Here is a 12,570-nt window from a genome sequence, read left to right as displayed (position 1 = left end):
ACTTACACAGCCTGTGCTGCTAGGCTCTGCACGTAAAGCTTTCCTTTCACAAAGACCACAGGGCCAATCACCCCTTTAAACAAGGGTACTGTTTAATGTTGGCACCAAGAGTAAACCACAAGAGAAGGAAAGATGGTAAAAAAGATATTGTCTACATACATGTTTATTTTATCTTCTAGATCACCTAAGCCCAATATGCCATCTTGGGTGCAGGTGCCATGGGATAAGAAATTTGTTACTGTGGCTCACCTGGAGCTGTTTTCTCCACAACACCAGAAATTATCACCCCCTCCAGCCCCTTGGCATTTCTTCACGTGGAGACGCTCCCTAGCCCGGTTCTGTCAAATGACCTAATTTAACAGAAACACCTTTTACACTCAAATCATACTGACAGAATGAGGGTAAGCAGCAATTACACATGCAGTTGTCCTGGCATATCTGGAAGGGCAATAAGCTCTGGCAGCAGGACCCAGCCAGCCAGCCAGCTAGGAGCTGGAGACCCATCCCCAAAGCCCCTTCTTTCACATCAGCTGCTGCCAGAATGAGTGTGACCTCAAGCCATTTTTGTGCCTCTTTTTTTTTTTTTTTTTTTCTGATTCGTGGCAGTCCAGTTGATTTCGGCAAGAACAGTTGTACACAAAACCCAGAACAGTCCCACTTCAGATACAAATTACATTGGGATCTTGCTCTGCTCTGGCCGACATTGGACCAGCTCCTGACCGCCTCTGAGAGAACAAAGTTGGCCAAACTCATCTTCCAAAAAACTCTGTCACGTATTAAAAAAGAATGGTGTAACAATTAAAGTTGAAGAAAAAAAGAATTAAAACCTGATATTTTCTGTCCTTGTTTTCTTATGTGAAAACTGCCAGTAAAATTTAGGAGAAACTAAGTGTAAAACCACTTATTTCTTCAGAAAGATGTCTAATTCCTGCTAACATTTCCACAATTGCATATGTTTGCTCTTTCTGTTGGCTTTGGAAGCAAAAGACACGGAAGAGGTTGCATTTTTTTACAAATATAAGAAATGTTTCTGTCCTTTTGACCTTAGCCTACAAGTGCACATACAGGACAATAACTTAAACATTTTCAAGTGTGTGTGCGCGCGTTTATGTCTTAAAAGCACTTACTCATGCTGTCAGCAAAAGCAAAATACACACCTAAAGGAAAGAACAAGTAGGGTGTTAGGAAATACATGGTAAACTGCACATAAAGACGATGTCACTTCCTTGAGGTCTGTGTTGTCAGTGTGCAAACAGAAGCCACACTTTGAAAAGGCCTCTCTGTCTTTGCAGAGAGGATGAGGACACCTCCATTTCCTCTTCCTCTGCTTCCGGCAGCTTGAAGAAGTGATTTGTTCTGCACTGCTGAGTTCCTGCCTTCTAGGAGCAACTAGAACCTGTGAACCTCTGTCCATTTTATTTGTTGAGCTCTTACCCTTCTTAGTCAAATTAAATGACATTAACTGATGTATGAAATGGCCAGTTCCTCATTAAGTGTAAGATCTCTTTTGACCTGGTTTGGTGCATAACATTTTACTAACCACTGCAGTCCCACTCTTGCTCTGTGCTATTTTTATTACTCTGCCATGTCTTCCTCCGTCCACTCATCTCTTCCTGGAGCCTTTGTCCTCTCTCAGTACTCTCATTTGTTCCCATTCCAGTGATGTGATGACAAATGTGTATTCCACCAAGTCCATACATTCATTTTTTTATCACATTTATGCTTTAATAAACTGGAAATGACAGATTTCCCAAAGCACATATTTTTATATAATTACATATTTTAAGTATTTTAAAAATCAACTCACTGGAACAAGATCTGTCAGTACTATTAAAAGTGATTTTTTTTTTTTCCAGGCTTTCCCCATGTTTTACTCATTAATTAACATACAAGGGAAAAGGCATACAGAGATTTCAGTGCTAATGCCAGGTCTAAGGAGTTCCAGCTTCCCATCTCTGCAGCTTGCTGCTGTCCTTTCACATCTCTTTCTCTGCCATGTCAACGCAACTGCTAACCATATCAATGAACTGATCTGGCTTAAAAAACAATCCAAATTTTCCCTTAGAATATTCTTAATCAGTTCCTGGGCTGATATTACTATGTGAACTGATACTGCCTGTAGTGCTGAACATGCAGCCACAGCACTGATGTCTGGTTTCTTTATGTCATGAGACTTCTGTTCCATTTATATGGAAATACATGTGAGAGCAGCACATCAGAACAGTTTGTGTCTTGAGATTACATGTAACAGCAGTTTGGCTCTTTGGCTGATGATGAATCTGGGATGTCTGACCCAGCTCTGTTTTTGAGGGACACTGTGACAATATTTCTCACATTTCTTTTACAAGCAATATGGGTATTTATTGTAGAGTTACTAAATCTGGAGCAGAAGTGATCTTTGCTCTACAAAGCTTTTTAGGTCCTCTGGACAGGATTGCTATGGTGTTGGTAAGGTACAGCAGACCTTTGTGTTTCAGCACTTGCTACTTATCTCAAACTATGATATGGTTCTCTGATGGAGACAAATGCAGATTATTAACAAGGTGGCCATTGTCCTGTGCACACCAGCGGTGACCATCCAAGGCTGAACTGAGCCCAGGAAAGAGTCCAGGGTATTTACATTAGTAAAATCCCAGCAGCAAATTCTGCAGATGTTGTTCTACGACATGGAAATGAAAACAAAAGTGAAAATCACAGCATCAGTTTGATCCAAACCAAGATGATTTATCCTTCTAATTTAGTTCAGTTAGCATAAACAGTCTGTTCTATGCCCAGATATTATCTATGCCCAGATATTATCTATAAATATAGGTATTTGTTGCCTAAGGAAAGTGAATCTTTTCCAATGTAGCCTAGGCAGAAGAGGAAGGTGCATTTTGTAGAGTCAAGGGTACTTTATAAGGTTACACTTCTAAAGAGAATGCAAATATTGCTTTCTCAATATTTGTCTCATCTGTGAAAGTACTTGGAAAACAGAGGAAGTGTGGGAATACTTTGTTTAAATTGAAAAAATACAAAAACATAGTTCCTTTTATAAATACAAGTCATCTTGAAGGTTTTGTTATCAACTGATGATCAGTATGTCCTTCCATAGGCTCCAGTGGAACCATGCATGTGCTGTAAAAGACTAACAACTGATGTAAATAACATTTGCTGCATATAAAGCTGCGTTTTGCCCATGTTGCATGTTGTCCGGGGTGGCAGGCAGCAGACAAGAAGTATTATTCCTCCTTGAACAGCCATGACAAGAAGTTTAGTCTTTACTATTTATGGAAGAGAAAGCAAAGATAACTTTCACTCTGTGAAAATCCAGCACTTCCAAGGAATAACCTTCTAGAGCTCAAATCAATTCAGTGGAGTCTGGCAAGCTGGCCTCTCATTTCTGCGGAGATACAATTTGTTTATTGGAGGTGCCTGCTTCCCATTGTTCAGGATATTGGTCCCTTTTTTTACAGAATGACAATGTGAGTCCTGTGGTGCATTGCATTTTGCTGTCGTTTAGGGATTTTTAGAGGAAAAGATAAAACAGACATAATTTTTTACCTAGAAATAGGAACTAGACAAGATTTCATCCAAAGTATAATGCAATAATTCCTCATAATTCATCATTGCTCTCAAAGTTTCAGGCATAGGTTTAGTCTGTGAACCCATAAACAAGAAGGTTTTTTTGCAAAGACTTTCAAAGACTTTCAGGTGATTATTTGTAATTTTCATCTTGCTGCAAAAAGGTGGAACTCCACTGTTTTATGCTTTTTGGGAATTCTGTTCCCTTTTTCTTGAAGTTCAGCTGATGACAAAACACTTGATCAGGCATAGCTTTCCAGTGGCAGTACCACATTAAATATTTTCAAGAGATAAAGCAAATCAAAATCTTGAACTTTGTTGGTGGTTGAATTAATACTTGGATTACACTTAGAGTTTTACAAGTAATTCCCATATAAATAAAGAAAAAACTTAAACTTGATTGACCAACACCTGGGACTGGCTCAAAATGAAGATCTCTGTTTTACAGCCTCTGTTAACTGTTCTCAACACCACTGCAAAACAACTTTCACAGTAGAGCATTGCATTACTCATAGATTTGCAATAAACCCAAAAGAGCACTGGCTCTTGTTTGTATGTGGTACAGAAATGACACCTGCACCACATCAATAACTCTGCTATACGATCAGTGCACATTTTCATTTGTGGATTTATGAGAAATGCCACACTCCGTTGCCCTTGAGGCCTAACCCTCTTATTTCCACTTGCGACCTGGATTATGCTCAGCCTGATCAGTCATTTCAAATTTCCTCTTTTGTCTTCCAGGGAAGCTCACAAGCGTTGCACACCTTCTGAGTGTTTGTCCACGTTGTCTGGCTCTGTGTTTGGCACTGGTTCAATGCCGTGCAAGCTCTTCCATAGCACAACACACACACCCAACACACACCACACACACAAGCCACCTGCCAAATTTTATGGTGAGAACGGAATGACTTCCATTTGAATGGGTGTTCTTGGCTTTTATTGGCAGCTAATTACCTTCAAAGTCGATGCTGGCAATTGATGATCAGCTGGTTCTTTTTAATAAGGCCATGTTAACAAATGAGGCTATGATTTCTGGTTGGCCTTTGAACTTTTACACCTTTACTTGTTCTGATGCTTGCTGCCAGTATAATTTTAGAGGCTGCAGTTTGCAGATGCTGGATTGAGATTGAGTTCAACAGATACACATCTATTAATAATAAGATGACCAAGTTCTCCTTAGCACAACTTTATAATTAAAATACCATGCAAATATAGGTTACTTTCTTATTATAAGTCAAAAACATTTAAAAAAATGGTCCAAACCGGATATTGCCCAAACTGAATGTAAAATGTAAGGATCAGTTCCTGTTTCCCAGGGTGTTTTCTTTCTGTGAAGCATGTGAAGTGCTTTGGGAAATCTGTGATAGGACACAGACAGGAATCACTGTGCCCAGCTGTCCCTGGAGAATTGCCAGCACTGTGATGTCTCAGGAGGAGGCAGAAGAATCAGTCCAGCTTTCCCCTGGACTATACAAAGAGAACAAAACAAGGCTTCCCAGTTTTATTTCTAGTACCCTCCTCCAGCAGCCTGGAGCAGCCGAGGGCTCTCAAAGTCCTGGCCCAAAGGAAGTGTATTCTTCCCTGTGGCGCTGTGTACGTGCCATTGGGTCACCGGTTGGGTACGGGGTTGGGGTGGGGATAAAGCTCAGCTGCTGGGGATGGACAGTGCAGGTACAACGTGATAAGCAAATTGCAAGGGGATGGTGTGCATGTGGGGGAGATGAAATCTTGGATTTATGCTGTTAACCTTTTGCTGCTTGTAGGACTGCTTGTCGGAACATCGGTCTTTCTAACCTTGTAATTCACAAACACTTTTTCATGTGCCTGTCCTTCACACACAGGCTCCCCCCCCCCCAGCCCTGCTGACTGAAGGGCCAAAGTCAAAAAGAAGTTGCCAGACTGTTTTATAGGTGTAAGGCAATGAGTATTTCCTTAATCGCTTGCGGAATGGCCAAGTTAGAAGTTAGAATAAGAGCAACAACAAAAAAATGCCATGGTAGGCACACATTCTGAAAACTTGAAGCAAAACTGTTAGTGTTCAACTAAAATGATAAGCAGCTGAAAACAGTGTCAGTTTACGTATAATGGCTGTATGTAATGCCGTTATATAAAGGGAAATATCAAGCAGGCTAGAGTAGGTAGAGCTAACAACACTGTAATAGCTAAAATACCTTATTGCTGTGTTTGTTGAAAACTATGGACACTTTCCATAGTCATGTCTATTTTAGCTTTCTTTCATTTTGGAAAAGAAAAGCATAGTTGTGGCAAAGTTACTGGTGCAGCTGCCGATATGCCTTGACTGAAGTAGTACAGGTAATTAGTTTTTCATTAATATTAGTCACGGGGGGGGGGAAGAAAAATGTGCTTTGTCGTAATCCCTAAAGCAGCTACTATGATTTGAAAGTGGTAGGACTACTGAAGAGAAATAAACTTCCCGTAGGAATATAATCTTTTGGACATTGTTCTTATTTTGAAACACTTCAAAAGATGATTTTGCCTGTCCCTCATAGAACTTGCAGTGTTTCTTCCTGCAGTTATCAGAGGATAACCTTCCTGAGATGGGTAAAGAGTTATTAGAAACTGAAAAATTCTATATACAATTTGTGACAATTTTAGTGGCATCATATAAATGAAAAACTATTTCTCTGTATTTTAAAATTAACATGAATCTGAATGAGGCCTATATTTCCTTGGCAACGTATCATATATTTAGACACATTCATTACTAAGGTGGACAGTTTATTGTTCACACAGACTAGGGGATTAATTGGAAAAAAAACATGGAATGTAATTCCAACATGCTATCTTGATGGGCTGCTACTGTAAAATAAGGTTATTCTCACAACTTCACAAGAAAATCTATTGGCTATCTTCAGCTTTTTCTTACACAAAATATGTCAGAGCTGATTTATCCCTGCCATAATGCCAGGTGAACGGCCCTGAAAAGGAAGGAGAGAAGACATGAGGTGACTGAAAGTGTATCAGGGAACAGCTAATGAAATATCTCTAGCTTAAGGTCGTTAATGTTGTTCCTGCATGCAGTGAAGGGCAGTGCTTCAGGGAGTCTCCAAAGTCTTCTGATGGAAATGAAGATATGGATCCAGTTCCTTTGCTATAACTATATGGGGTACAGAAATAAGACTGTTACAAGACACACTTGCTGACTGTGATTTATACCTATCAGTCCCAAGGTATTAATTTGGGCCCTCCTGAAGCTGATCTAATTCAAACCAGTTGTCAGTAATCTAATTTTGATAAATTGGGGTATGTCTCTAGCATGCATATCCGTCATAATTCTTCCTATGCCAGACTGGGGCCTTCTGAGACAATTCTGAGAGCAGGATTTTTCTGTAAGCCATGGCAGCTCTCCTGAATTTTGCCTTGAATGTTGCATCTCTGCAAAGATTTCCTGTTTTGTTGTCTTTCACTGTATTACCTCACATTCAGTATTGCCGTGTAGATGTGAGGAAACACAGCAAGTGCTGACTGGGTTACACTGAGTGATCAGGTTGGGTTTTAGCCCCATAATTTGTATGCTCTAGAAGAGTACGTGCTTTTGAAATACTCCCTGGGAGCGTGAGCAGAATCTGCGACTAACTGGTGGGGGGTCAGTCTTTTTCATCCTAGTATTTGCTTTCACATAACTGAACAGCACATCTCTCACGGGTCTGCGTCTCAGCTCACCTTTCAGTAAATGCGGGAAAGGATTGGTATGTGTAGCACTGTGTGACTGCTGAGGACCATCAAGCCATGATTTTAGCAGTGGTAGTGAAGATAAACAGTGTAGTGGAGGGATGATCTTGGGATCACCCTAGACCTCTGGGACATCACAGTTTGCCTTCCCAAGTTCTGTTCTCCCCATTTGCAAAATAAAAGTGACATCCACCTGCCCACCTTTACCCTACTTTGTGCTGTGAAGTGGAAGTTGTTAAGCTAGCAACAGTAATGAGTTATGCAAAGTGTTACTACTGTATGTATTGTATGCATACTCATGGTTTCTCTTTGTATTTTTGTCATTTTGTAGTTATTTTATACATATCTACACAGCGGTTGCTGTCAATTAAAAGAAGATCAAGTATGTCCCCTTTCCATTTATTTTTTTTAGCATCAGTTCTGTTCATCTTAAGTTTTCATGCTGCAATATTTTCACCTAAAAGTTGTACTGCATTTTTGCATAACAAGAGTATACAAAGCTAAGACCAAAAAAACGCAAAAAGAGACACCCAGATACATCATGTCGCAGTAAGAATCCCTTAGGTGTGTTCCAGCAGAATATAGATTCCTTGAAATAAAAAGAGAATAGATTTCTTGAAAAACAAGGGAAGAACTTGGAAGTCTGAATGTATATTTGCAGTACAGATGATATTAAAATATTTCATCTTTTCAACCTCTAGGGGGGACTATGTTTTCAGCGAACCTGTCTGCGAACAATTGTCTTAATCTGCAGCAGGCTGTGCAGACTGCTGCTAATGCTAGCTGGAGCGAGTCAAGTGATTCCTGATTTGTGTGTAAGTTATTTCTTGGGGGAGAACAGCCTGTGTCTGAAATGACCTTAGTCCTAAAGGGCCAGCCTGAAATCTCTGGTCCTGCTGCAGTCCGCAGACATTCTACCTGCTACTAATTCACAACTGCAAAATTTGTTCCTATTAAAAAGCATTTATGTAGCTGAAAAAAAGTCTGTGGAGAAATGTTGGATTTATAGCTATGGAAAATACTCTAAGTGAACTAATGATGAAGTGGATTAAGTGACATTTTGAATTGGGATTAACAAGTAAATTCTCTTGCATAACTTTCTGGCTCAGAAAGATAAATCAATGACAGGCTGGGACTCTTCTTTACAAAACTGCTTAGGGTGAAGGGGAGCAACAGAAATGTCCATGACACTTTGGGCCCGCAGAGACACTGTGTAAGGCTGAATGCAATTACTCAAGTGAGTAAGAACCATATACTGTGGGCCAAATCTTTTTCTGAAAGCATCAAAATTGGTCTTGATGCTACTACTGCTACACAGTGCTGGCTAGATGCCTTTTGTTTCTTTTTCACTTCATTTTGGCCCTCCTTTTCCCATTCTTACTCATTCCCAGCAGTACTTTACCTCACAAGGAGCAGCCAGTGTGAAGGGATGGCAGCCCTGTGATTTATGGGCTCGCTATCTCTTCCGTGGTATTTGCACAGCTTACACTCAAATAAGACAGCTAGGAGAGTATGCAGCTCACACATAAAATGAAAAAGATATTCTGGTGGGGGAAAGAGGGAATCAGGAGAGATCCATCCAGATTTCAGTGTTGTAAACACATCTGTAGGGTCACCATAAAGCAGTGACTACAAAGGTCAGCATTTCAAAATGTGTCTTAAGAAAATGTTTTTGCAAGCTTTGTGGTGAAGATGGCTGGCACGTTGTATATTGTAACATTCTGCTTAATCTCCGCTATGTTATACGGAGTCATTTACAACAAAAAAATGCCTGACATAACTTGCAGTACAGGAACATACAAAACCAGCTTCACCAGGGTGGATGTTTATGTAATCTTCAAGAACACTCTGAAGTTCAATTCAGTAATCAAATAAAACTACATGAGAGGCACATTTCTCAGAGAAACTACCCATCTTTGAATTTCTGAGCTTTATTTTACCGAGCCCTGTTAGATAAATGCTCCAGAAAAATTTTTTTGACGATTATTTCTGTACATCACATTATCTGTTTTCATTCCACTTCTCAGTTGTCATTGCACAAGTGCTTCCAGCTTTCTCTTCTTTTTAATTGAGGCATCTTAAAGGTGAGCAGATGGTCACCCCAGGACCACAGGTTTCCCATTCATAGACTGAACAGTGAAGGCGGCAACAAAAGTAAGTTTGCACAGACTGCCCTGACAATGACCTCTGTGCTGAACCAAACAAACCCCTTCTGTAAAGCCAGGAGCAGTTCACTCACCTTTCAAATGCAAACCTGGTACCCTCTGAGTAACCGCAAAACACCAAACTCCGCAGCCCTGCTTTGGGTTTGGGGATGCATGTTGTTACCGGGCACAGAAAACTCCATAGAGAGCCATCCTTTAGGATTTTGCTGTCAAAAACCATCAGGTATTCCGAAGCCTCTTTCACAAAACATTTTGCACATTTTGCATTGACTTTATTCCAGAACAGGAGCGTACATTTTAAATGGACACTAACAAAATCTTAAGCGTAACAGCTTTACCACCAGTAAGTAGAGCTGAACAGGGATGCATTTCACATGCTCTGACTAGGCAATGCTGTCAAGACAATTAAAAAAGTTATTTTTCTTTTTTTCCCAAGAAAATAATCTCAGAACAAGATTATCTCTGTCACTGGGGAAACCTCTGCTGCTCAGGGCATGAAATTGTGTCTTTGAGACACAGTGGCTGGGAAGCAACAGAAAACTGCATCTGGGCCCTCTTCGGCATGGGATCTCAGAAAGACCCCAGAGAGCTACAGGCGGGGGTCAGGGATCCAGTGCCCGCTTCCCTAAAGGGTTGGGGACCCTCAGGTCCCTGAGCATGGGCACGTTTCTGAGTGAGGAGATGGGAGCCGGGCAGCCCTGCTTATACCCTGCTGCAAAGCCTTTCAGGGTGCTGCCTGCATCCCCCAGTGCTGATAGTGCAACGTTCCCTTCCCCAAATCCCCCAGCTCTGCCGAGCACCGACCCCTGGGCAGTCGGGGCGGGGGGTGGGGTGGGGGGCTCAAATGCTTCCCTTATGCAACAAAGTGCAGCTTAACCGGGCTGAAGCAACCCAAAAAGTATTTAAAAAGAAATTGCAATGGGATCCTTCACTCCCTGTGCCTGATTGCAGGGACTCGCTTGGCAGGGAAGGCACCAGCCGAGCAGGACGGTACATGAACATACATCCATAAGTTATATACGTGATAAGGACACACCCCACCCCCACCCACCCCCGCCTCGCGGTTTCGGCGGTCTCCCCGCTCCCAGCTCGCCCGCAGCCCCGGCCACGGGAGAGGTGTGCGGGCGCGGGGGGGGCGCCGGAGGGGGCGGGCGGGGCGGGCGGGAGCGCCCGGGCCGGCTCCTCCCTGCGCACAAAGCCGGCCGCGCCGCGCCAGGCGTGCGGAGTGCCGCCGCCGCTCCCGCGCTACTTAAGCGGGGAGGGCGCAGCCCGGCAGCCCCGCGGGGGGATCCGGCGGGGGGGGCGGGCGGGGGGGGAAGGCAAAAAATTATTAATAATAATAGTAATAATCTATCTATAAGAAAATAAGAAAAGCAGAGCGGAGATGCTCCGTCCGTAACCCGCAGGCTGGGGCAGGTTGTGAATTCGCCAAACACCTGAGAAATAAAGCACGACCGAACAATTTCGAGGCGGGCGGGAAAGGGGGGCGAAAAGTTTGCCGGAGCTCGGGCGTCTCGGGAGGGGGGGGGGGGGGGGGGCGGGCGCGATGCCGCCCTGGCTGCTCGGCAGCCTCTGCTGCGTGCTGGCGGCGCGGGCGGCGCTGGGCGGCGGCCCCGCGGGCGCGGAGGCGGCGGAGGAGGAGAAGCTGATCCGGGTGCTGGTGCTGCTGCCGCAGGACGACGCCTACCTCTTCTCGCTGGGGCGGGTGCGGCCGGCCATCGAGTACGCGGTGCGGAGCCTGCGGGAGAGCGGCGCCGGCTTGCCGCCCGGCTACGCCTTCCAGCTCACCTACGAGGACTCGGCGTGCGGCAACCGCGCCCTCTTCAGCCTGGTGGACATGGTGGCCTTGCAGCGCCGCCGCCCCGACCTGCTGCTGGGGCCCGTCTGCGAGTACGCGGCGGCGCCGGTGGCGCGGCTGGCGGCGCACTGGGACGTCCCCATGCTGTCGGCGGGGGCGCTGGCCGCCGGCTTCGGCGCCAAGGGCGGCGAGTACTCGCACCTCACCCGCGTCGCCCCCGCCTACGCCAAGATGGGCGAGATGCTGCTGGCCCTCTTCCGCCACCACCAGTGGAGCCGGGCCACGCTGCTCTATAGCGACAGCAACCCCGAGCGCAGCTGCTACTTCGCCATGGAGGGCGTCCATGTGGTCTTCCAGGAGGAGGCCTTCCACATGGCCGTGCACAGCTTCGACGAGAGCAGCCGACATCTCGACCTCGACGACGTTGTCCGTGCCCTCCAGACCGGCGAGAGGGGTGAGTGGTGGCGAGGCGCCCGGCTTGGCTCCTCAACGACGTTCGGTGGTGGCTGGGGTCAGGGTCAGGGTGCTGGGGTGGTGGGAGCACCAGGGAAGGAAGGTCTTGTTGGATGGAGGAGTCATGTCCCATCCCCACCCACGGGGAAACACCAGTGCTGTGCCGGCATCCCCGGGACAGGCATTCCCCAATTAAATGGGGACCGGATGCCCTGAGCGAAAGCTGTGCTCACAGAACTTCATTAGAGTTTTGCCCTCTGCGGTGGGGAGGGGGGCTCGCCCTCATGGACAACGCTAGGAGGGTTTTGCGGCATAGTGAGAAATCAACTTTCTTCCGGCGGTCTGGGTTACCCAAAATCACCTGCATCTGCGTAGCAGCAAGTTGGTTGCTTATTCTCTGAGATTTTTGAAGTGACTCTCTGTAAGTTCAAAGTCTAAGCAAAGATGTTTTATTCTCACCCTGCTGCGTCTTGCCGCTGGGATCCTTTTCCCTGCCCCTGCTGTTGGAAGCCCTGTTGAGTGCTTCATAAATAACAAATGCATTTAGGGGAAGCGGTCATTTCGGGGGATGTGTGGATGCGAAACCCGTGTGTGTGCAGTAATATTGCCACCAACTGTTAGCAAAACATCGTGGAGATAAATGGCTTGTAAAACATCTTGGAAAGTCACCCCTGGGCTGGATGAAATGGCTTTGCATCATGAAGTAGTAAAACGCTCAGTGCTTTGGGAGGTGTGATTTTGTAGTTTGATGCGTTTTAAAGTGAGGTCTCGCTGAGCAATGAGTGTATACGTGGGCTATCAAAAAGGCATTTTCTGTTAGAGGCTTTATCCAGCCGTTGGCTTTCCTAGTAAGTTATTGCAAAAAAAGAAAAGGTGTATTTCAGGAATGGACTG

General features: G+C 44.7%; 1 protein-coding gene across 1 annotated transcript in view; it reads right to left on the bottom strand.

The window, feature by feature from the left end:
- The window catches only part of TARS1 (threonyl-tRNA synthetase 1), a 38,139-nt gene extending 26,465 nt beyond the window's left edge, over positions 1-11,674 (bottom strand). The window contains exon 1 of the mRNA XM_054809651.1: positions 11,113-11,674. Within this exon, the coding sequence (XP_054665626.1) occupies positions 11,113-11,631 (519 nt within the window). The 5' untranslated portion in view covers positions 11,632-11,674. The remainder of the gene's footprint in view (positions 1-11,112) is intronic.
- Positions 11,675-12,570: the final 896 nt, after the last annotated feature.

The sequence above is a fragment of the Grus americana genome, chromosome Z (assembly GCF_028858705.1).
Source record: "Grus americana isolate bGruAme1 chromosome Z, bGruAme1.mat, whole genome shotgun sequence".
NCBI lineage: Eukaryota > Metazoa > Chordata > Aves > Gruiformes > Gruidae > Grus > Grus americana.
Note: the sequence above shows the minus strand (reverse complement) of the source record. Positions and strands in the feature narration are given on the sequence as shown.